General features: G+C 36.2%; 2 protein-coding genes and 1 non-coding gene across 6 annotated transcripts; 1 reads left to right on the top strand and 2 right to left on the bottom strand.

The window, feature by feature from the left end:
* Positions 1–1,023: 1,023 nt before the first annotated feature.
* Positions 1,024–20,917, top strand: LOC121245074 (actin-related protein 4-like). Of its 4 annotated transcripts, none has more exons than XM_041143361.1 (21): positions 1,026–1,187; positions 1,292–1,383; positions 3,131–3,304; positions 3,408–3,481; positions 4,405–4,485; positions 5,584–5,644; positions 5,776–5,825; positions 7,325–7,379; positions 8,886–8,963; positions 9,074–9,127; positions 9,754–9,807; positions 9,920–9,980; positions 10,903–10,954; positions 11,040–11,106; positions 12,241–12,303; positions 12,400–12,462; positions 15,782–15,844; positions 16,571–16,635; positions 20,077–20,145; positions 20,354–20,434; positions 20,743–20,917. In XM_041143361.1, exons 1-20 carry the CDS (start codon positions 1,175–1,177, stop codon positions 20,397–20,399), a joined length of 1,335 nt encoding a protein of 444 aa, XP_040999295.1. In that variant the 5' UTR covers positions 1,026–1,174; the 3' UTR covers positions 20,400–20,434; positions 20,743–20,917. The 4 variants fall into 4 exon arrangements, 3 of the variants coding, with proteins under 3 accessions (XP_040999295.1, XP_040999294.1, XP_040999293.1); XM_041143360.1 differs by having other exon boundaries at positions 1,027–1,187; positions 20,579–20,917; XM_041143359.1 differs by having other exon boundaries at positions 1,027–1,187; positions 20,547–20,917.
* On the bottom strand, positions 7,082–7,209 carry LOC121245152. The gene has a single exon (XR_005936562.1). It is a non-coding gene; the product is annotated as a U6atac minor spliceosomal RNA (small nuclear RNA).
* An 800-nt stretch (positions 20,918–21,717) lies between the features above and the next one.
* LOC121245075 (ATP-dependent Clp protease adapter protein CLPS1, chloroplastic-like) lies at positions 21,718–25,492 on the bottom strand. Its single transcript, XM_041143362.1, has 3 exons — positions 25,317–25,492; positions 24,957–25,104; positions 21,718–22,160 (listed from the first exon to the last, which is right to left on the bottom strand). Exons 1-3 carry the CDS (start codon positions 25,381–25,383, stop codon positions 21,896–21,898), a joined length of 480 nt encoding a protein of 159 aa, XP_040999296.1. The 5' UTR covers positions 25,384–25,492; the 3' UTR covers positions 21,718–21,895.
* Positions 25,493–26,220: the final 728 nt, after the last annotated feature.

The following is a 26,220-nucleotide window of genomic DNA, read 5'->3' as shown; positions in this document are numbered from 1 at the left end:
TTGAACCGGCGGATGAGTAGTTTTTTTTTTTTTTTCTAGTGTGACTGTCGTGTAATCGTTTTAAAAAAAATGAATAAAATATGAGAGTTATATGAAAAAAATTAATTTTTTAATAATAAATCATACTCTTTTTCAAAACGATTACACGGTATTTATACACTTTACGATTGTATATAGAATTACTCATATTACATACAATTATTTTTACGTACTCTTTATATACTCTATTGATGTGATTAATATATTAGTTATTTTATATTAAAAAATATGATGTAACCAATCATGTTAATAAAATACGTAAAAAATACGTAATGACTGTATAGAATTTTTTATTTGCAAATAATTGAGAAGAGTAATGTGGTAAGCTTCTTGCAAACCTTTTATAAAAAAAAATATACTCTATCAAAAAAGAGTGGTTTTATTTTTTATGATAAAATTCATTTTTTTACAGATCACCTAAAAGAAGTTTGTATATTTAAAATTGAGAAGTGTTATCTTATAAAAATAAATTTATAAATTAATATGGTTTCATATAAAAATTTTAAATTTATTTTATAATAAAAATAATTTTATATTCTAATGTAACATATAAAACTACTTCAATTTATGAATTTAATTTTATAAAATTTTTGTTATGAAGTTATGTTTGAATATTAAGATGAGTTAAGTTTTAAATAGTAATATTTTGTGAGTATCTTTGAGATGTTTTTAATTTTTTGAGATTAAGATGAGTTTAAAATTTTTATTTGAAATGTATAAAGTAGATTGAAATGAATTTAATTTTTTTTAAAAAAAAATTTAAAATATAAATAATTATTTAAGATAAATCGAGATGAATTGAATTAGATTCAACAACCAATCACATCGTTAAAGAGTCCTCTTTAAATTTATAAAGAGTCCTATTTAAAATTTATACGGATGATTACCAATCCAGAAAATAAGTCTGGCAAGTGGTTGAGTTGAAAATGGGTCTATATTCGTAAGGTTAAACGGGTGAACGGGTGATGGATAAAACCCGAACACAACGAGTCGGAGTCGGAGTAGATCCACCTTTACGGGTCATAACTCCATAAATGCTTTTTGAGTTTCATCTCTCCCGCGGTTCGACGGTCTTCTAAAACCCTAACCCAGCTCCAGACCAAACCTGAAATATCACTCTGTCAATTCGGCAGCTATGTATGGAGGCGGTGAGTGCTTGAATTTTAGTTTTTGTTTTCACTTTTTGTTTGAATTTTCCCACCACCGTACTCTCTCCTTTTTTTTTTGAATTTCAATTTTGTAATTTCTACAGATGAGGTATCGGCTATAGTGATAGACCTAGGTTCGCACACCTGCAAAGCCGGTTACGCCGGCGAAGATGCGCCCAAAGCTGTGTTTCCTTCGGTAAGTGTTTCTGCCTCCCGGTCAAAGTTTGAGTGACAAACTTCAATCACTCATTCGCAACGTGCATCTTTCCGAGCCTTCTGCGTAGTTAGTCTTGGCTCTCAGCGCTCACAATTTCGGTGCCTCTCTAATTGATGGCATTGTAGTATGCATGCTTCTTCTGGAGCTGTATTTTGCTGTTTTTTTTCACAGAACATTCTGAAATGACATGTAATTACGTATCGTTGGATTTGGCTGGGCTGAGTTCTTTAGAATTTGTCTATATGGGTTAGGAAATTGAAGTGGGGAACTGTTAATGGTTCAGCTATTAAAAGGAGTTGTGGTTTACTGATATACATGGTATCGGATACTTTTCTGTGTGTAGTTTAGTTGAAAGCAAATGGAATAGGATAATACTGGCGCCCAAAGTTGAAATATTATGGAAAATTTTCATTTTTGATGTCATTTAGACAGCTGTGGAAATATAGTGATTCTTGTAATATATATCTCACAAATAATGGTAGGGAGGCTTGAGGTGGGTTTCAGCCTCTCGAGTTCTATACCTTGAATTGATCAACAACAAAGGAAACAGTGACCGAATTTCTTATCTTAGTTCATTGGGATGGTGGGTAGTCAAGTTCATTGGGATATCAGCTTTAATAGGGCAGCACAAGACTGGGAAATGGACAGTTTTGTTGATTTTTACAGCCTCTTGTATTCTGTGAAGCCAAGTAATCAACAAGCAGACGGTTTGGGGTGGTTACCCTCTCGGAGAAGTGTTTTTTCGGTCCGTTCATATTATTAGGCTCTCACCCAAGAACCTAATACTCAGTTTCCGTGGAGACGGCTTTGGAAGCACAAGGCGCCTCCCAAAGCTGCTTTCTTTGTGTGGACAGTAGCATTGGGCAAGATACTTACTAGGGATAATTTGAGGAAGCGGAGGGTTATCATAGTAGATTGGTGTTGTATGTGCAGGGGAGGGGGAGAGTCGGTAGATCATCTCCTATTGCATTGTGAGATTGCAAGGGCTTTATGGCATGAGGTATTGAGCATAGTAGAGATGGCTTGGGTGATGCTGGAGAATGTGGTGGCAACGCTAGCCAGCTGGCCAAACATTGGAGGAATGAATCAGATCAAAGCAGTTTGGAGGATGATTCCAATGTGTATCATGTGGTGCTTGTGGCAAGAACGTAATGCGCGGACGTTTGAAGACAATGAGAGAACGTTAGAGGAATTGTTAGCATTATTTTATAGCACGCTTTGTATCTGGGCCATTGTTGTTGATTTTAATGGCATGGCCCTTCATGATTTTCTTGTCTCTCTAGCGTCCTCTTAGCCAGGGCTTCCTATTGTATATACTGGGCTAGGCCTATTCTTTGAGCAATATAGTTTTCTTACTTATAAAAAAAAAAAATTTCTTAGCTTAGTTAATGATGTATATATCGCGTATGAAGTGGATTTTGGGTTGTGTAGTTTTGCTGTTAGTTGTAGGGACAGGATGTATATTTTTGTGATGCATGGAAATTATTGCTTATTTGCTGTGCCTGTTGGCACGCCTGGTGTCTTTGATGGCATGGTTACTTTACACTGTCACAGTTATTGACATTTTTACAGGAATTTCTTCAATATGATTTCACTGCTGATTCTATTCTATTGTGGCTAGCTGCACAATATATTCATAATATTTGTAAATAGTAGTTTATTTTTTCTTTATTCTATGTTCTATATTTGTTCAACTTTATGTTGATATATGTCTATGCTTGTTAAGGTTGCCGGAGCAATTGATCAAATGGAAGTTGACGACCTTGAAAAAACTGAAAATAACTCTGGATCTGTAGATTCTAAAAACACTGCCAGAACCGTTGATTCTGACAAAACCAAGGGAAAACGCAAATTGTATGTCGGATCACAAGCCTTACGTTTTCGCCGGGATAATATGGAGGTAAGTCTTTTAGTTGTTATCTGTTTTGTATGGGGATTTTGATGAATATCTCACGATTTTTTCATGTCTTGAGGTTTTGACCCTCTGTTCTGCTATCTATTAGGTGTTGTCACCCATAAAGGATGGAGTTGTTGTTGACTGGGATATAGTTGACAGCATATGGGATCATGCTTTTAGGTAATTACTGAGGATCATGGCTGGCTACTTGTCCTTTGGTGATCATAGTTCTGTGTCAAGTGATATGCTCACGACATAGAGATAGCTTAACTTATGAATCATACAAATACTGTAACAGTAGATAATAATGATGAACACATAATATATCCTAGTTTGGAGATATGGTAAAGATATTTTATGTAATCTCTCTTCCAATTCCCAAAACTCTCTCTCTCTCTCTCTCTCTCTCTCTCACAGACACACACACAAATATGTTTGCTAGCATATTAAAACCATATTTTTTCTGGGTTTAATATCTAGATGTTTTCACAAGTATAACTTATCCATGTATTTTCTCATTGAATGTAACCCCTAGGGGTTGACTCAAGTGGTAAAGGCCTTGGGCTTGAGGGTATGCCCCCCCCCCCCCCCCCAGGTCAGAGGTTCAGGGTGCGAACAATCTCTAGGGGCCATCGAATTAAGAGATTTTTCCCTTTAATTACCCGATGTGCACTGGCGGAAAATTCATTGCCAAGGGCCTGTGCACCCCCAAGATTAGTTGGGACGTTGTTTCTCGACACCTGGTGCCAATAAAAAAAATCTCATTGAATGTCATATTTGAGACCATGCCATCTGTACTGCTTGGAAATTGTCCAATATTTTGTACTATTTAAAGGCTTTTGTTGTTTTTATTTCCTTATCATTTATCAGCTCAAGCCCATGTGATCTTGCTCCAAAAGGCACTTCACCTCCTTGTGTGCATTAGGCGGGGGTCTGATTATGAGTTCAGGACCCATCAGTGGTGTCAGTTATTTAACATTCCCAAAGAAAAAAATATAATTTTTCAGTGCAGAAATTTGTACTTCCTTTCCATCCTATAATGTTTTGAGTTTCCTTTCTTTGAAATTGTGTTACTGTATGTCATAACTGGTTTTTTCTTGTAGGGAATGCCTGTTGATTGATCCTAAAGAGCATCCAATGCTACTTGCAGAACCATCTTCTAATACCCAACAACAAAGAGAAAGGTGATTGATATGGTTTTGAGATAAAATAAAAAATATTTTTTTGAGATAAAATCCACATAATATACTGATTTAGTTTTTGTAAAAACAGGGTCTGTTCTAATATAATGATAATACTATGCCTTTAAGAACAGTCAACTCTGAAGCCCTCTCTCTCTCTCTCTCTCTCTCTCTCTTTTTCTACCCCTATGGGAGTTCACCCAAAAACTATCTTGCGTCAAAGCTGAAACTTAATGGGGCAGAAAAAGCTTAGGACTTACTACTTATCAGCAACTTCTGCTTTCCTTGGTTGTGGCCCAGGACACCTGTCTTGGTTCTTCCCTGTTTGTAGCTTTGCTACAATTAATCTCTGAAGCTGTTAATTGTGAGAGAACAGTCAATGTATCTGTCTACTGGTCAACTCATGAAATCTAGTTGTAGCTTTCTAGTAGAGTCTTCGAATAAAGTGCTTGTGTACTTGTCTGGAATGACAGCAGCCACCATGTACTGACTTCATTATGAATAAGCTTGGACAAAGCCCTTTAAAAGCTCACCTTTGCACTCTGTGCCTCAGGTGGGTTATTTTCAATTGATTAAGGAGCTATAAAAGAGTCGTAGTTGCAGCGTTAGACAATCTTTCGTCAGAAGCTTTTTCTGAAGATTTAAACAAAAAGACCATAAGTTTTGTGGAGGTGATGATGTTAATATGGGGGATTAGTATTGTTTCATCTTTTTTTATCCAGAAAAATGATATTGATCTCATAGAAAGAGGATATGATCATTACAGCACTTTAAGGTTACACATAAGTGCATTGCAGTTGTGTTTTTCGAGAACAGAATCCTATTTCTGTACAAAATTCGTAGAAACTAAAGCTTCTCCCCATAAAGCTATATTCCTTCGTTTTCTCCTTCAACCATTGCCTATTTACTGAAATCTCTCATATATTTTTTGATGCTGAATAATTGTATCCAACCTTTTTTGATAAGTATAATTGTATCCAACCTAATCAAGAAAGGTTTATTCTTTTAGTGACAACTAATATTTATTAAGTATTTGTATATTATTCTTTAGCATATTACCTTACGTTTAGTAAACGGGCTTGATTGTCATGTATCTGACAGGACGACAGAGCTTATGTTTGAAAAGTACAAGGTTCCTGCATTGTTTTTGGCCAAGAATGCTGTATGCCCCTTATGGATTTGTGATCTCCCTTCAACTTGTAGCACTTTAATTATAGATATTGATATGCTCTCTCCCACCTATTATCGAGACATGTCAGTATGGTGATTGATTGAAGTCCTCGTTGATGCCAGGTTCTCACATCTTTCGCATCAGGACGTGCTACCTCATTAGTTGTTGACAGGTAGGACATATGTAGCTATTGAGTACCAGTACTGGTTTCCATGGCATATCTTTTCTACCTACATGCAAGAGTTTTGTCCATCCCCTTTAGTTGAAGCCACTTTGTATATCATATCTGAATTACATTTCTGCAATTATTTTGCAATGTTTCTTGGTATGGAGTAAGACTATTGAATTTGAGAGTTGCTTGGGGCTTATCGTGAGGTTCTGAAGTGAACATGGACCTTTTCTCTTGAATTCCCAAAGTTAGTTTTTCTTTTCACTGTTTTGTTAAGTTTTATGGGTCAAATGGAAAATGTTTGAATTTGCTTTCCTATGTTGGGTTACATGGTTAGGCACCTAAAAAATATCACAAAGCTGAAGAAGAAACCAATGAAAAGATAGATATTTTAACACATATATGAGCTTAAAAGGTTAGGGGTATTGAATATTTGACGGCAATGTGCTCACACCATGCTGTAAGCCATGGTGGATGATAATGGGTAGTTGGCTAGGCTGTAACATAAACTAAGGAGCTAAAATATTCTGTGATCACATATCTATTGACATGCTTGCTGTACCTACCATAATCATAAGTACACTTTCGAATGATGTTTTGAATTTTATTTTTTCTCTTTGATAAGTGCTTGATGTTTTAAGTTCCTAAAGGTGGTTTACATATAATACCTCTTTAAGGGAATTTATATTATTGTTAATATGTCTACTGGCATATTTCGATTCCTATTAATTGGGAGATCATCCATTCGTTTCTGTAGTTTGGTTTCATGTGCAATATGCTTGTTATTGCTGAGGTATTGAAAGTTTGAACCCTGAATTTTAAAAGTTCTGGAAAAGGTTTCAACACAATTTTTTTTTTGATCAGTAAAAAGTAATTTTCATTAATATGAATGAAGATAGGCATGACCTATGTACACAGAAAACACCTAAATACATTCTTAAAAGGCTAAATTAGAGCTAAGAATTCCTGTACACTATTCCCATTAAGAACAATGGCTGGAAACCATAAGAGTAAAGTGTGCAGAAAAAAATTCTGAAGCTCCTCCATTGTTCGCTCCCTATCTTCAAAGCATCGTGCATTCTTTTCCATCCAAATACACCACATAATGCACAGCAGGATCATCTTCCAAGCTGTTGCTACCTGGGAACAACCTTGTAGACCCTTCCAACAAGCAAGCAAGTCAACCACCTTTGCCCACATAACCCACGCAACATCGACCCTACTAAATATCCCATTCCACAACTCTCTCGTCACCTCACACAAAAAATGGGTTAGAAGATCCACTGAAGTGGGTAGCCTTAACTGGATGTGTGCTAACAGGTAAGCCCGAAGGCTGTTCCCGTCCCTGTCAGGGGAGATGCCAACCATCTCTCCTTTCTACGAACACCAGCACAATTTGTGAAGAGATTTGATAATTGATTTGTCCTTTTTTTGACATTTCTTGATCTATGCTTGAAGAAAAACTAATTTATAATACTTTTTATAATTACTGACTGATTCAGTGGTGGAGGATCAACTACGGTTGCCCCAGTGCATGATGGTTATGTTCTTCAGAAGGTATTCCTCAATTTTCAGTCAAGTGCAAGAATGGCTTCTTACAAAATTTTATTTTGAGTATACATAGTTTAACCATGCAGCCAACCAAACTTAGTTTTTATCCAATTTCTGCGCATGAAACTCTTAGGGCTTGCATGGATGTGAGATGGTTTCATGAATAGTGTAAGAGTGTCTGTGAATAGTGTGAAAACTTTTTAAAATGATGGTTTTATAGAGTTTTAAAAAGTTGTGGGCCCCATTATAAAATTATGTTTGAATGTGAGAATTTTTAAGAGATGTCTTAAGAGATTATATAATAGATAACTTAAAACTTTTTTTTTTTTTTTTTAATTTTTAAAAGCTTGCTATCAAACTCATGACTGGCCACCATAGTCGGCCTAGATTGGGCCATCGTGGTGGCTAGAACATTCTGGCCACCACTGCCCATGGCAGCCAGAAAACTCTAGCCACCACGAGGCAGTCCAGATTGGGCTGCCATGTTGGCCGGAGTATTTTAGCCACAATGGTATCCCAATCTGGGTTGCTAGTGGTGGTGGCCGCTAGGGTGGCCACCCTGGGGGCGGTGGCATTGCATCTGATTTTTATTTATTTATTTGTTTTTTATAAATTTATTTTTAATATGATTTTTTGAGTTTTGGGTAGTGAAAAATCTTTGAGGAGTTTTAACATTTGTAGATATTGTATGTTTGGGAATGAAACCGTTTCTTACTTAAGAAATATCCTTGACTTTCATGGTCTTTCATCCAAATTTACCCTTAGAGGATGGCGGCAACTTCATATATGTCCTGGGTTTTGAGAGGATCTAATATCTGTCCATTTTTAGTAAATGAAACTTTTGTCCATTAGTTCAATATGTGGGTAAGTGCGCCCGTAAGTTTGTAATTGAATTTTTCCTTCCCTTTTGTTGTGTTCCTTTATATCTTTATTTGGGCATGATATTTGCAATCACTTGTCAATAAATTATCGTCTTATCTATTTGCAAGAATAATCTGTCCATATGCACGTGTGCGTAGGTCATGTATGTATACATGCGCTCTTCAATGAGTCATGAGTATATGTCAGTATGGTTGTCCTATGAAAGGAGTTTGGTATCATTTTGTGTTCATACTTGATAATTTTTTTTTTATTTTTTTGCGCATACATATGTATTTGTGGATCTTGTATCTGTTACAAAGACACTATATACCTATTAAAAAGGTACAGCTATATTGATTTATACAATAAAGCAACATGGCCTGTTGGTAGATAAGTTTTGACATCCATCTTTTGAATACATATTCTGTATTTCCACACAATAATGTTACTCCATGATTATATAAGCTTATCTTCTAGAAAAGTACGTCCACGTTATATGTCTATAAGCACCCCCCCAACCCCTACAAAGGGACAACTTGAAATTGGTTGATGAAATTAATATTCACCTGTCTTACCATGTTAAATTTTAATAAAGCTTTACTTAGCTTGTAACAGAATCTTTTTCCTTGTTTATTGTCTTTGCTACCATAGGCTGTTGTATCTTCTCCTATTGGGGGAGAATTTCTTAGTGATTGCTTAATGAAAAGTTTGGGAAGCAAAGGTATCACGGTAAGTGGCTATAATTAGTTTTTATCTTGAAAGATGATCTGATTGTTTGAAATTGCTTGGCTTTTCCTTTCTTTTTATTCTCCAAATGTTTTCATTTTATTCTTTTGCAGATAAAACCCAGATATTCTTTCAAGAGAAAGGAAATACGGCCAGGAGAGTTTCAGGTATTAAATAATTTGACTAGTAGTTTCTTTTGTCGACATAATTCATTCAGTTCTCTTGTTTGTGGTATGGAGTTGACAAGTGTCATAATTCAATCTCATGTCTTCCCTCATCTCTCCTGTCTTGATTTCTTGCTATGCATGGAACCACAACATCGTAATATCTCCATGTTCAGGTTGCTTGCAAGCTTTATTAGAGAAGGCCAATGTAAGACCCTTTTTTGGACAGAAACGTAAGACTTAATTACTACGAATTTATGGTTTCTTTAACACCATATTTACTTGGTCTAAATGGGGAGATCAGCACTGAAATGTGGTTCACTTTGACCCAAGAATATTACCTGGTTCCCATTTGAATAATCTGATACGCTGTTGTAATCCAAGGCCTTTGAAATACAAAACTGTTAATGGTTGCTGGGACTATAGCTGAATTATCTGAGAGAGCTGCATCATTCCATGCCTTGACTATTGTTCTTATCGTACTAGTCATTTTATTACAAAAGTATTGATATACTTCTCTGTTTGAGACTAAGTTATGTGCCTTTTTCTATGTTTTCATCAGGAGCAACTGTTATCTTTATTAATTGATGTCATTCTTTGGACATTTTTAACTTTCCTGAATCTCACAGATAGTAGACCTTGATGTTCCAAATACAACAGAAAGCTACAGTTTCTACTCCCAGGTTCTGTAATTGGTCACGGGTTTTTATTGAGGTGTTGTATAATTTATATTCTATTTGCTTGGAGTATCACTTTTATTTTTTTTGGGTTTTTTGGATTATTTTCTTATTGCAGAGGGTAATTGCTAGTGATATTAAGGAATGCGTTTGCCGTGCCCCAGATACTCCGTATGATGGTTTGTGTTCCTCCATTTGTACATGATCAACTGCTTTTAAACTCTGTTTTGTTGTCCATCTATTCTTTTTTCATATTTTTTTTTTATAAAATATGCATGTCTATGAATGCTTATCTTATTGGTTGACATATCTTCTTGCTTGTAGTGCATATTAATGTTTCATGTAGCATTTATTTATTTTTGCTTGATCAGTGTTTCTCGTAGCATTTCTTAAAAATCTGCAACTGCATTTTTCACGTTTTTCTCAATGCTTTAAAAGGTTGCCATAGGTCCAGTACCTCATATTTTTCTATAGTTTGGGGTTGGAATGTTAGGTGATAGACATATCATATTCTAAACAGGTAGTGTTCTAGGAAAGCACTATCTAAATAGGATAGACGTCTCAATTGTGCGCCATTGGATGATGAGAGGTCTCAAACATTTGTGGATACAGGCTGGATCTGATGTGGCTGACATGAATTCAACCAGTTTGGTCATTGTTTGAATAAATGTACTCAAGTGCCATGTCTAGCACATATGTTTGAGAAAAATGTAATTTGATACCTTGAATCATGGGCTTTTGAGAAGATGAATTTATGTTCCTAGGCTAAAAGGCTCCTTTTGTGGCACACTTGTATGCTACAATTGCATTCTAGGGTATGAGGGCCATGAACCAAATTTAAGAACTATTGAGATAACTTAATTCTTTCCCAACTTAGTTACATATCATCTTGGAAAACATAGTAACCTAAGAAGCCATTAATCAATATTTCACATCAGTGATAGACGATATTCAATTGGCCATGTTCTTTAATGATTGAACGTTGACAATCTTGTTAGTGCTAATCAGACCAAATCTCCATTGTTTTTTGAAATGCTTTATCTTTAAGGCTTGAAAAGCATTGATCATACCAAGCAGTCTGATATGGGATCCTTGGTACAGAAAGTGCTTATTCGAACATCCCAATGACGCCATATGAGCTTCCCGACGGCCAGTAAGTCCTGTATATTTTCGTTACAGCAATCAGATTACATGGTGTGTTGTTTTCCATCTTGTAATCTCATGGTTCTATAACACAGGACAATTGAAATTGGAGCTGACAGATTCAAGATTCCTGATGTTCTATTTAATCCATCACTGGTTCAGGTGAGTGGCCTGCAAATGTACAAATATCAAGTTTTTATATATTTTGCACATAAAATTGAAATTTTGGTGTATCTTTTAGTTCTATTGTATTCCATTTTTCCTTTCAGTTGAGAGTTTTAATATTTGTCTTTAAAAATGAACCTTGTCTTGTATGCTATGATTTTATGGGTTTGAGATAGTCATTTTACTTGTTTATTGGCTAATTGGCTTCTACCTGTAAAAATCCAAACGATTCTCTGTTATGTGAGCTTCCTTATTGTAACTTGTTTTGGTTTCTTTTATATTGATAAGAATCTGAAAGATAAGTCATGTGGTGAAATACTAGTCAGAAAAATACATGGCTTTGTCTGCATGTGGATGCAGTTCAAAGTTCTGGGTTGGTCTAATTGTTGTGATCCTGAAAATGTTCAACAAAGGTGGCGAAAGGGGTTAGTTATTTTGTAAACTTCCATCTTTATGGGTTACAGCAATGGAGATGTTGCCATTCACATCAGGAAATTTTAAACACTGTTTGGGGTAGTCTGGCTTTTGTCCCGTGAGGCTTGCTTGTTGTATGCTTTCTTTACCTGGGGTGCCAGGTTTTGTGCTTTCATTTCTTACAAATGGTACTGGAGTCACAGCTTTTATTTCTGTGAGGACAGTTGTCTATAGCTCACTTGTAAACACCATCTAATTGATGAGAAGTTTTCTTTATTACAACAGTTTCTTCTGCATTTTAATTTATTCCAAGTATGCATATAATCTTCCTCGGTTTGTAGATATGACATTTTTTAACTCCTTTCCATTAGAAATTAATCTGAACTTAGTTTTTTGTATTTTTTTTTTTTGACAAAGTAAACACATTTGGTTGATGAACCCTCTCCCCATACCATTCTTTTGTACCTGCTAACCTCTCTTAACTTTCATTTCATGACCACTTAGATCACTGCTCATTTCTTGAACATTACATGTGTAATTAATATCTAATTCTCAAATATTAGTGAGATTGTTAATAGACATATGCTAAGTAGTGAACTGATATGTAGATCTCAATGGTCTTATGTGCTTATTTAGTTTACTTGGTAAATCAATATTCCCTTCAATACTTTTGGTATGCATTCACACATTAAATTTTGTTATTGATGTAAATCTTAGACAATTCCTGGTATGGAGAATTATGCTGAGACTATTCATTCTGTTCGAGGGTTGCCACAAATGGTAAGCTCCTTTTATTAATACAAACATGCATTTCTTTACTCTTTAATTGTTTATTTAGTTGCTCATGGTTTACTAAATCCTTTTTAATGCATTCAGGTCATAGAGAGCATTAATAAGTGTGACGTCGACATTCGAAGAGAGTTATTTAGTAGTATACTGGTAAAGTCAATGTCTCTTGTTATTTTTCAAGGTTTTATTTAGGATATATTTCTCACTCGTTAAATTCTTATATTCTTATATCCTTTTCTTTTCATGTTTTCTTAAAATTATAAAGTGCAACTAAGTAATGAAAACTTAGAGTGTAACCCATTTTAAGTTTTTTTGATAGGCTATCAAGAAGTTTTATTCATAAAGGAGGCAAAGCCCAAGTACACAAGAAGTATACACGAGAAGTACCTAACTAGGGTTTAAACCGAAAGTAGAAACATGGACATTTAGCCCATTCAAATCAATAGCCCCCCCGCCCATAAGAAATTAACCCACACGTGGGTAGCCCAAGTGGTAAGAGTGAACTTGTGTGCATGAGCCCCATGTCATATGTTCGATTCCCCCTAGGATCAAACTGCGATTTATGTGGGAGGCCATGGTGGTGGGTTGATGTGCTAGTCTCCCCGGGGGTTTAGGTTCCATGAGTGAGTCCTAAGGGCTTTGCCATGGGGTAGTTCCCCCGTCATAAAAAAAAAAAAAAACTTTAACCTCATCCATTGTTCTCTCATGATCCTCAAAGTTTCTATCATTTCTCTCCCGCCAAATACACCAACTCAGACATATAGGAGCCATTCTCCATATTTATGCCACTTGTGGATTACCTCAGAGGCCTCTCCAACTTGCTAGAAAATGTACCAGTCTAAGAGGCATGACCCATGATAATCCAATTCCTGCAAGTCATCCCACATGGTCCTGACCACCTTGCAATGTATAAGCAAACGATTTGTTGATTCACCATTCTTCTTACACATGCAACACCAGTCCAACACCATTACCCAATGTTTCCTCAGATTATCTATGGAAAGAATCTTGCCCAAGGATGCTGTCCAAACAAAAAACGTTGCTTTTAGAGGAGCTTTTGTCTGCCATGGGAAGGTGGTCATTCTTGGGCTTGTTAAAACGTGGTGGAACAATCTGAGTGTGAATCTACCTTTCTTGGAGGGGCTCTAGTTCATCTTATCTATGGTACCCTCAGTCATGCTTACAGAATACAGTAACGCATAGAACTTTGTGATAGCCTCCAACTTCCAATCTTGGGTTACCCTAATGAAATACTACATTCCATTGAGGGGAGGCACTAGAAAAGACCAAGAGGTCAGCTATCGTTGCATCCTTCACTCATGCGAGCTAAAAAATGGTAAGGAAGGTGTCTTTGAGGCTTTGTTCACCACACCATTTGTCGTACAAAATCTGACACGAGAATCGTTGCCCACCACAAAATGTGCATGTCTTCGAAAGATCTCTCATCCTTTTCTAATGTATTTCCTCGAACTCACCCCATATGGACTGCGTACCCCATTCGAGTACCATCCTCCCCAAACTTCAAATCTATAACAGACTTCCCAAAGGACCCCCTTTCGTGTTGGTACCCCCATAACCATTTACCCAACAGAGCTTGATTGAACTTCATCAAGTTACGGATCCCCAATCCACCCCCAGAAATTGGTGTACAAACAATTGACCAACTTTGAATTCTTCCTCCGACCCACTCTACAAGAAGTCTCGTTGTAACTTCTCAATACGGTTGGCAACCTTTGTGGGGAGCAGGAACAAATAGGTGGGTAGGTTAGAAAGAGCACTTTTAATCAAAGTGAACCTACCACCTTTAGACAAGTACAACCTCTTCCAAGAAGCCAATCAGCGCTTCACCTTTTCAACCACAACATTCCAAATCCTATTTGATTTAAAGGAAGCGCCAGTGGTAAGCCAAGATACTTCATGGATAATGCAGATTACCTTGCATCCCTAGAGAGAGGCTAGATTCACCGTATCAGGGACAACCCCCACCGGCACCAATTCAGACTTTGAGAGATTAACTCTCAAACCCGAGACAACTTCAAAACAAAGGAGAGCCTTCAATGATTGGATATGCCCGAAATTTGCTCCATAGAAGATGAGAATATCGTTAGCAGAAAGTAGATGAGAAGTATCAATAGAGTCGTAATCACCTTTCCCCATCGAGAAACCATGGAGAAACTCAGAAAAACACCTTCCACAAGGCCCAAAATCATTTTATTGAGAGTTACATGATGATTATAAAAAGTAATGTAGAGAGCAGTTCCCCCTATCTTAAACCACGGGAGGAATCGAAGAAACCCACCGGTGAACCATTCACCAAGATAGAAAAGTGAACTGTACAGATATAATATGCTATCCAAGCACACCATTTCTCCCCAAAGCCACTTACCAGTAAATAAAGTAAGAATTTTCAAGTAGGACAGGGAGTGCTCTTTTGAAGATCTTCGAAACTTTTTCTTTTCTACTTTGAGTTTGTGGGCTAAGATCTTTGTAAGGAATAATGAGAATGTACTGAATCTATTTCTGTTTTAGTTTTCATGTTTTCTAGAGTGTGGTAGGTATTTCCTTTGTATACTTCTTGTGTACTTGGGCTATGCCTATTCGTGATAATAAAATTCTTATTAATTATAAAAAAAAAAAAAAGAATTTTCACATAGGACAACTTTTTTTGTATGGACAGCTTCGTTAGGGAATATTCTCACCTTAGATAATCTAAAGAAACGCCGCTTTATTGTATTGGATTAGTGTTACATGTGTAAGAAAAGTGGCGAGTCTATGGATCACCTATTATTGCGTTGTGATGTAGCCATGAGTTTATGGAACAATATCTTTGTGAGAGTGGGGCTCATTTGGGTAATGCCAAGAAGGGTTGTTGACTTTTTGGCTAGTTGTCAAGGCATCCGGGGTAGATCTCAAATTGCAGCTTTGAGGATCGTGAACGAACAATGGATGAGCTTAAAATTTTTTTTCTGCACACTTTATTCCATTGGTCAATTGTAATAGACTTTAATGGCATGAATGTACATGATTTTCTTGTATCTCTAGACAATCATGCCTAGGTGTGGCTCTTGTATACGTCCCGTGTACTTGGCTTCGCCTATTATCAATTAAATTTCTTATTTACTGATAAAAAAAAAGAATTTTCAGTTGACGTGATCAAGGTCCAAAACTTCATTTGCAATTAAATCTGAATCTAGAAGCAATGACCAGCTTCTGTTAGCAAATTTGATAAAAGTACCATAATTTTCCACCGTATCATGTATGCAGACTTCCTGGTAACTGGTAACTTAATAAGATTATTGAATTGTTATATCAATAAAAAATATTTGCCATGGGACTCTTCTGATTTCTTCATGCAAGTTGCCTGATCAGACACACGTACACAGACAAAATGATAGAATTAACTTAACTTTCTTTGGTTCTAGTAACTTGGAGCATTTCCGATTAATTTGGCTGTCTCTCTTTTTTACAGCTTGCTGGTGGCACGGCATCAGTACAACAGTTGAAGGAACGACTTGAGAAAGACTTGCTAGAAGTATATTGTTTTCCTGAATCATCACCTACAGCCTTCTTTTCTTTTCTTTTTTTCTTATTTCCCCTTCCCCCTGTACTCTTGATGAACTCCCTCCCTGGTTGGTATTTGTTTTTTAATTTCATAAATTGGTTCAATCTTGCAGTAGGCTTTAAGTATCAAATGACCATCTTAGAGTTCCTGCAGCTAAATAACTTGAAATAACATCGGTGACCTTATTGTTTGGGTTTTAGTACTTCGTTCAACTTATCATCTGCAATCTTCCCTGGAGTTTTAATTTTGTGGATCCCCTCCCGTTCTCCTCTCACACTATCACTCACACCACACTTGAGGAAAGTCATGAAGAATTTTAGGGCATGCTTGGAGAGTGAAAACTCTAAATTTTTGAAATTCTTGAAAGAATTTTGAGATGTATTTTGTATTTGGGTTTTAAAAGTGGGTAGCAATAAATGACAAGTTGTTTCAATTAAAATTTTTTAGATGTAGACTGAAAAGTTGTTTGAATAAAAAATAAAATTTGGGAAATGTTTTGGATGGGATTTTTTCAAACTTGTTTTGGTTTGTGTTTTTTTGTCTCAAAACCCAAGACAAATGATTAGATGGCAAAAATTTCAAGAGCTGAAAATTCTTTTTGGAGAATAAAGATGGATTTTTTAAAAATTTCTCGAACCAAACATAGCATAAGGTTTGGATATTTTGCTTTTTTGAGAAAGCATCCTGCATGTGTAGGAGTCTCCTCAAGCTGCTAGAGTTAAAGTATTGGCGAGTGGAAATGCAACAGAAAGGAGATTCAGGTAAGATGGTACTCTCTCTCTCTCTCTCTCTCTCTCTCTCTCTCTCTCCATGTTTTGGGTGTATATTCATAGATATGCACTGTGTGCCCATGCAAGTGCACAAGAATGATTTCATAGGGCCTGTTTACCTTCATTAATGATGTTGGATAAGAGGTTTTTCCTATTCAGATTTGGTCTAGGTAGCATTTCCCATTTTGGTTTTTCTATCAAAAGTGTTGTCATCGCCTAATGAATAAAGGAAATAAAATATATATTATACTTTTCTTTTTGAATATTAAAATAAAAAATTCTTGGACTATAATCATCATATCATATTGATGCCTGGGTAAGCATCATTAATGTACTAATAAAACAAAGACTCAGTAAACATCATTGTAATATGACGGCTGCTATAGACATAAAGGGATCCCACACACTGATGTGACACACTCACAGTGTGCCACGTCTCCCCACTTTCTTTCTTTCTTTTTTTTTTTTTCCCCTCCCTTCCGTGTCTCCCCCGCCCCCCCCCCCCTTCCTCCCTTTGTCTCCGCCCTCTCCGTGGCCGCCATAGTGGTCGGGGACCACCTCAGGGCCGGCGGTCCAAGCGGCGCGAGTCCCCTCCCCTCCTCCCCCTTTCCCTCTCTGTCGTAGCTTGCCGTGCACGGGAGCTCCCATCCCCTCGCTGGACGGTGCCGCTTGGACCGCCGGAGGATTCTGCCGGCCCTGAGGTGGTCCCCGACCACCATGGCGGCGACGCGAAGGGTGGAGAGGGGCGGAGACAGAGAGGGAAAGGGGGAGGAGGGGAGGGGGCTCGCACGGGAGGAGAAAAAAAAACAATGAAAAAAAAAAAAGAAATGGGCACACTGTGAGTGTGCCACGTCATTGTGTGGGATCCCTTTGTGTCTATAGTGTTTTCCTTGTAATATTACTCACTGGCTCGTGTGACCCTTTGATGAAAGGTGATTGAGAAAATGGAGCGAGATTGGTTAGTTGGACGAAAATGTAATTTCAAAAGGTGGGTGGATCACCTTGATCCAAAGCACTCTTTCTAATTTGCGTACATATTTCTTGTCCCTGTTTTCCCTTCCTACAAGTGTGGCGAATTGGATAGAGAAGCTACAGTGTGACTTCTTATGGGGTGGAGTAGGTGCAGAATTCAAATTTCACCTAGTAAATCGGGCTAAAGTAAGCTCCTCAATCTCGAGCAGTGGTTTGAGAATCAAGAAAAATGACACTGTTCAATAGGGCCCTATTAGGAAAATGGTTGTGGCGGTATAAAAATAAAAGGGGTGCTTCATGGAAGGATGTAGTAGATGCCAAGTTCGGTGGAGTCTCAGGTGAATGGGGCACTAACGAGGTACATGGACCGCATAGGGCGGGTTTGTGGAAAAACATTAAAAGTGGATGGGGGGTCTTCTCATCTTGAGATGGGTGATGGATTGAAGATAAAACTTTGACATGACCTATATTTTGGTGATAAGAGTACTCAAAAAAGCGTTTCCAGAAGTGTACGAAGTTGCACAGGAGTAAAAAGTCTCAGTAGCTAACCTTACGAAATTTTTTAGCGGTTCCTTGCAATGGAATGTGAACTTTCTCAGTGCAGCCCAAGTCTGGGAAACTGATGTTATTAACAACAAATTTGGTAATCTATTGTACATTTATTTACTTTAAAAAAATGAATATATTGCACACTTCTAGACCAAGAATCAGCGGTGGAGAAAAGGCCCTTTGAAGCCCTTCTAAGAAAGGGAAGTACTATCTGCTCATTCTATTAGGTTTTCATCCAATAAGAGAAACAATCCCTTGGAGAAATATTTGGAAGACTTTTTTTTTTTTTTTTTTTCAAGTAAATTAGAAATATTTGGAAGACTTAAGGCACCCTTAAAACAGCATTTTTTATCCAGACAGTTTCTTTAATGAAAATCCTTACCATGGATAACCTTAGCAAATGTTAGATCATTGTGGTGGATTGGTGTTGTATATATAAAAGAACGGGGAAAATGTAGATGATCTATTACTTCACTGTTGGATTGTTTGAGCTATCTGAAATGACTAAGCTTGGGTCATGCCAAGAAGCGTAGTGGATCTGATTGCATCTTGGTGAGGTCTATATGGTAATTCAAGTTGCAGCAATATGGAAGATGGTTCCATTTGAGAATCATCTGAGGACTACGAATGAAGTTTGAAACTCCTTTTTTAACACTTTTTTTTTTCTTTGGGTTTATGCAATAGATTTTAATGGACATTTACGGTTTATACTCCTAGCTAGGTGTTCTCTTGCATATGACCCTTGTACTTGGGCCATGCCTTGCCTTCATGAATAAAATGATTGCTTACCTATATAAAAAAGTAACCCTTTGATGAAAAGGGGAAAAGAGAAAGACATCATCACACCCTTTCTTGTGGGCTGGTGAAAATGGGGTTAAGTTGCAGCAGGAAAGATAGTATAGCTTTGTGAGCATACGTGGAAGAGGGTCTAATCTATCTCTGGCTAACATAGCTTATAATATGGGCAGAATGTAAGATATAATGAATTCAACGACTGTAACTTCGCTTGCAGTTTAAATTCCTAGTAATTGTTTGTTCACCATTTCCCCATAGCTTTTATTGATTGAAAAGCTTCATCATATCGAAATGAATAGTGTGTAGCATATGAGGGATTAAAGTACATCCCAGTGTCCCACTCAATTGGCCAAAACTGATGAGCAGTCAATGTTGACAGTTAAGATTCCAGAAGATGGTCCAGAACTTGGTCAATCACACTTGTTAGAAGTGAAAAATAGACGCTTCTTACTGTGAGCTTTTTGTAATCAAGAACTGAAATGACTTACAATATCATATATTACAATATCTACTCAACATGTCTGATGCTTTGTCAGATAAATTTATTAACTTTGATTCTTCCATGAGGACTATTTGTGTTTCTTGAGTGATTCACCCTGTGTTTGTGATCTCCAATCCATATAGAAATGTTTGAACTTGTTTTACAAGGTACATTGTGACTAGGGCAACCTACATACAGTGGTAAGGTTGAATCCATTACCTTTCAACCTCAATTAATCACTATCAATTATTCACTTAATGTTACTTTCATCTACGTCAAGCCCCAGATGAAGTCAGCCTTTGAAGTTTTGACCATCTAACATATATAATTCTCAAAACAAAAGTTTTGGTCCTGCTGAGCTGTGTCATCCATTCCTGCGGTAAATGACCAATTGTATAAGTTTAAAAGCCGGTCATGTCAAGTAATTTAATTGCTTGATGACTCTGTATACCCAAGTCACACAAGACATACTCTACCTATAGATTAATAAATATAATACAATATATATAATATTGCACAATTGGGAATTTTAAAGATCCATACACTTTGTCTTCTTTCTTCAATTGTTCTCTTGTTTGTATACAACATTCATGTACTGGTGCTTTGTCTAACTTAGGTGATGAGTATTCTTGCAGTGTTTGGATTGGAGGGAGTATATTAGCTTCTCTCGGTTCATTCCAGCAGATGTGGTTCTCCAAGTCTGAGTAAGTTTCACCTCAAGATTACACTTAGAACAGTGTATTTAAGCATAGGAGAGTTTAAAGGAACATCTTAACCCTTCTGTTTTGTTTTACCTTTTTATTGGAAAGAAAAATTGTAGTCGTGCTTGCAAAAATCAGTGTTGAACAGGAATAAAATATTTTAAATTTTATGGATTAGTTCATTTCTTTTTCTTCCGTGTGCAATCCACAGGTATGAAGAGCATGGGGCATCTTATATTCAAAGAAAATGCCCTTGAGAAGCCATCTTTCTCGACAATGGGCAGTATCAGAGGTTTGTTTCCCTCTCCATCGTTGGGTAGATGATTCCATTGCATCATTCTTAATATTGTATATCTTTACTCTTTCAAGCCATTGATTTGCTATATTTCATATCTTATGCTTAGGTATCAACTTCTTGATCCTTTATCCTTGCTAGATTCATCACACTTCACTTTTGTCGGGCCTGTAAAAGCTTCAAAGCCTGTGTCTAATATGTCTTGCTCTATTATCGTTTTCCATGGCTTACTGTTTGCGGCTGTTATATGCCCATTCATTCATTCCGATTTAACGAAATACTTTGCATATCGTTCAAATGCACAGTTGCTATATCAGATAATAGTTGCAGACACTACAAAGATGCTTTCAAATCTCATGGTCTCTCTTGTTCCCTTCCAATCCCTATCACTTTGTATTAGGTGGTGTCTGCAAACTAAATTATTTGGTTTGGATTTGAATTGATCTTGAAAACTATATTAGCTCAACTTGTATGGCTTTATATCTTTCGAGCGCAAGGTTATTATTGTAGTAATCGGGTTCCTTCAGCTCGAAAAGGTGGCTGTTTTTGGGTAAATTATCAAATATCAGCCTATGCCCTTGCGAAGAACTAGAAAGCAAAAGTTTCTGTTGGCTTCATTCCCTTCTTATTCCCACTCTCTGATCTCTCTCAACTCAGTTTCGAATTAATTATTAAACAGATTAAGCAGATTGTGTTGTGTCACTTGTTATGCGTCGTGTTAAGATTTTAGGACGTTTAGTTAAAAATGGATCTGTTTGGGTTGATTTATATAATTTAATACTAATGTTTTAACATGATATGAACACAATCCACAAACACAAATTGCCACTCCTAAATTAATAGAACCCTTGTTTTCGTGGTGGATTTGATGTTTTTTTTGTTCCTTAATGATCTTCAACTTCGCTCCCATCGTAGGAAGGCGGAATGTAGCTGGATTTGGACCCTTCTCAGAGTACAGCCTAGAAACAAGTCCAACTCTAATTTCTGGAACCCAGCCTGGTGAATTTAATATCATTTCATTTAGAAAATAGAGAAAGTAAAATAAATTGAGAATTCGGTCTTCACGTATGCTATAATATTCTCCAAAATTTGAAGTATCTGAAGCAATACCATTCAAATTTCAATACAATACAGATTAATTGATGGGTTTGCCTTGGGTCCAGTTCCAACAATTAGATGGGATAGATGTGTTTCATGACAAGTGCAAGGGACAGGTGAGTGGTTCAGTTCCAGGACCAGAGCCAAATCCCTAACTGACAACCACAAACAGAAGATAAAAATCCATTTGAACCAGCACTGATGTATAGCAGTAGATACGTCTTATAACTCGGCAAACATGATAATAAAGGTTCATCTTAATATGGACTTTTGGGGTTTATGTACATATGAACAGAATTCTAACACTAGAAACAAATTATAGGCGTTGCCTCAGGCATGCATTTTTGTGATGATATGCCGCTATTCACACCCACCACTGGCAGGCTCAATTGAACTCAAAAGGCCATTACCTCTCAGTTGCATGCAATGTTCTTCAGCATCAGCCTGTGCGCATATGATTACCACCGCCAGGCCATTATGATGTGCCTCTTGCATGATGTTAACTGCATTGTCAAGGGTCATTCCCGGGATGACCTTCATTAGAACTTGGACAACATACTCCCGCTTGTTGTAGTTGTCATTGTGCAGCAAAACGCGGTAAGGTGGCGCCATTTTCCTCGATTTTCTGAAATTCAAAGCAATTAACGTAATTGAATCCCCTCTTATGATTTAAAGAAAGGGATTATCGATATATATCTTTAATCAACAACCTGGAAGGCCCGACCAAAAAAGAACAAATAAAAAAAGAATGTTCCCTTCTTTCTATTCCTGTACCTAAATTGATGGTATGCTCTTGGCCTACAGCAATACAAGGAAGAACACAGAGCAACTGGCAGAAGTTGAGCTCACAAGAAAAATAGCATTCAATTAAGAGAAGATAGGCAGACACAGTGGAGAAGTCATGAAATTAGTTCATGGATGCATAAATAGAAAGACAACAAGACAACCAAAATCAAGATGTACACGTTAGCAATGTATTGACAAACCAAAAAAACTAGTTCAGTTCGGCTTTGCATCAGTTTTGAAAACCAAATTAACTCGATTTTGTATTGGTTTGAGTATATCCAATTCATCTAGTACATGCATTGTAATAACTAATAAACTTTTAAAAAATGTATATATAAGATGTCTAACTGTGGAATGTACAGAAGAGATTGACTTGGAGAATTATTACATTAACATAGCAGGACAAAAGATGAATTTGATCGAGGTACCAAAATGTGATGCAAAAAATAAGAAAGCGCTTACCCTTTTTCTTTTATTTTGAAGGGTCAAGTACAAAAACACTCTTGGATTTTGCAGTACTATCTTTTCGCTCGTCAAGTTTTCAGTTTTATCATTTCGCTCGGATTTTTTTCCCCTCCATCATACTTCAATTAAAACATTCAACGAAAGTCTGGCGTAGCATGCCACATGTGGACACATGGCTAAAAACTAATAAAAATTTCAAACCTTCAATTCATGTACAAACTAAAATCATTTTTAAAAAATAAAAATAAATAAAAATAGAGAAATAATTTTAAATAGTCCAAAATAAAAAAATGTGAAACAATAAAATAATAAAGCAAAAAGTTGAAAAACACAGCCATGCCTGGCAAATACTCGGGCGCTCGATTCAAGTTCCCAGGCAATAACATCAACAAAATATCACAAATCAAAATGTTTTCAGTGAGGCACAGTAATAAGATGGCCCCTATTTGGTATTTAACTTGATCATAGATATGCCTTGTTGATTAAAGAACTTCACTCTTCAACTCTGACAAATCAATGAATACAAAACCACTGGTTGTCGAATCTATAATAATGCAGAAACTGAAACGCCATAGATTCCTCCAATAGTTTAAACCTAAATAGCAGAGTGTCATTTAAACCCTATCCAAGATGTTTTGTAGTACATATCTATCTTCAAATTTTCATCCCTACACGATCCGGACAAGAAATCCGACCATAGCCTGTGCTGATACACGAAGGCATCTGTAAGAATACACTGAACTTAATGTTCAGATCTTACAGATAACAAGGAAATGACGATGCAAGTTAAAGACAAAATAACACATTACTCTTTCCGACCACATTCTGAAACTGCCTTGGAATCCAACCATTCCAAGACTCTGCAAGAATTGTATAGATGGAGAATTAAATGTTGTATTCATAGATCAACGGTTCAGGGCATTGTTCTGAACTGCAGGACAAGTGTCCAAACGACATATATGTTGGATTTTGGAAGGCTCAAAAAAGCACATTGCTCACCTCTAACTTACAGATTTCTATTGGTTTTTTATGGTTATTCTTTTCTATTGAAATGTTGGTTACATGTCAAAGCTGGAAAGAGTGAGAGATTCCAAAAGATTGCAAGTAATTAGGCATCACTGTTGGTGAAAGTCAGGCGCACTTAAGCACAAAGCCCTTGATTGAAGCAAAGCACATATTTTTAAAAAAAGAATATAAATATATATATATATGTATAATAACAAATTTGTTCATAAAATACAATAAAGAAAGCAAGATAGTAATATGTTTAACCTATAAACTCAATTAGTGAATATCATGCAACATGACAATCAAGTGATCAAGCAATTACATAAAATTTGAACCTAGCAATTGATATAATTCTCTTGTGCTTTAGAACATATCCATGATATTCATAGCCATATCAAGAGAATGTAATCAAGATATATCCAAAAGGCAATGACCAAAAAAGTAAAAGAATCATTAATATTGACTTCTATGCTAACATAAGCAATATTTGTTTTCATAAGTAATACAGTGCAATCCTAAAGTAAATAATCATACCCATCATTAAGCATAGGGCAGCCATCATTGTCTTAATAAGCTCATTGTTCTCATCTACTTCATCTAAATTAATATTACAGACAAACAGTAATAGTTAAAACTGTTACAATATAATTTTTTTTTTAAAAAAAAAAAAAACAACAAAAATGGCACTTTTAACACATTAAGGTCACTCTTCTAAAAAAAACGATTGTAGCTCACTAAAAAACGCGTCAAACAGCATGCTTAACGTATGCTTTTGTAAAAGCACTTTGGCCTTGGCGCTTTGCCCTTAAAAGTACGAATTAAACGTTCACCATTTCCTATAAACTTAAACTTTTAGGAATAATGGTATTTACCATGGCATCTCTTCTTTACCTTGTTTTACCTTGTTTCAATCGAAATTCCATTTTGTTGCCCCAAATTATTAAGACGGCGTTTCACACCAGGTGTGATAGAGTTGTGTAAAAGAGTATTAATTGGATAATTAAAACTACTCCCTTTCCTACTAGTTAAACCTTTCTGAGTAATTTGTGAGTTAACAAAGTTCCCGACTATTAATCATTTGGGACTTGACAAAGATGCTCTATTCAAGGCAAGCTCGGTATGAGAATAATGGCAAGTCACTGTGTGTGTGGGTGGGCTATACCTCAAGTCGAACTCGGATTCACGGCCAGGCGTCGTCTTCTCAATGGTAGGCTTCTCCAATAACCCGCCACCTTTCCCAGGCCCAGCGGCCGATACTGTCATCAAAATGGTCCGGTTCGGGCATTGCTTATAACTGGAATACTTGTCCCCTGCAATTAATCCGATACGATTCTTTTAACAAAAATGGAAGAAAATTTAAAATCTTTACATAGTAGAAATGAACCCAAATTATAAACGGTCTTGAAAATTTTAGCAGGAGGATTTGACAGAGCTACGACGATGAAATTACGAATAATTCTTCATTTACAAATAAAAACTGAAGCCAAAAAAAAAGAAGAACAAGCGAGGTAGAGAGAGGTACCGAGTTTGGTAGGGTTAAAGACATGGCTAGGTGAAAGAGGAACTCGACCGCATATCGCAGTTTCCATGGCCGCTCGCTCTCTCTCTCTCTCTCTCTCGCTCTCTCACTTTCCACCACTACCTCCTACTATTTTAGCATTCTGAAAAATTATAAATTTTAAGGAAATATTTCGGTGGGGGGAAGAGAGCGGACTGTGTGCGCGCGTGAAAGCACACCACTTTAATTTAAGAAGCTAGTTTGTTGACACGTCACCTAATCAGGGGTGGATCTGTTTTGATTCTATTTCTGCCCTTGAAATTTTGTAATCAATTCAAAAGAATCATTCTACACACATATTCCACTTTGGGCCCCATTTTAGAGATTTTTTTCAGTTTTTTTTTTCCTTCAAAATATACCATTTAATTATTAATTATAATTATAATTATAATTTATCAATTTACAATCATCCCAAATTATTAATTTTAAAATCATGGGAAGTTAAGAGTAATTAAAAATAAAAGAGAATTGTAACATACATAAAGAAATTATATAAAATAAACTTATAAATTGCTGTAATTTCATAAAATCTGTTAGATTTATTTTACAATAAAAATATATTTATAATCTGATATATTACATTAAATCACACAAGTTTATGAATTTATTTTTATATAATCCATTTGTATCTAAAGTATTTTTTAAAATAAAAATAAACAATTTGATATTTAAACCTTCTATTTATTTGTAAATATTCTTCATACAGTGTGACTAGTCAAGTGTCATGTGCTCATTGGTTATGACATGATGTAAAGACTTCTTGTTTTTTTTTTTTTTTTTCCTTTTTTTAGGAATGTAAAGACTTGTTGTTAATTAACAAAATGTGGAAAAAAAGAGTTTATTAATAATGGTGATCGAGTTTAATGTG

Source organism: Juglans microcarpa x Juglans regia, chromosome 8S (assembly GCF_004785595.1).
Source record: "Juglans microcarpa x Juglans regia isolate MS1-56 chromosome 8S, Jm3101_v1.0, whole genome shotgun sequence".
NCBI classification, from domain to species: Eukaryota; Viridiplantae; Streptophyta; class Magnoliopsida; order Fagales; family Juglandaceae; genus Juglans; species Juglans microcarpa x Juglans regia.
Note: the sequence above shows the minus strand (reverse complement) of the source record. Positions and strands in the feature narration are given on the sequence as shown.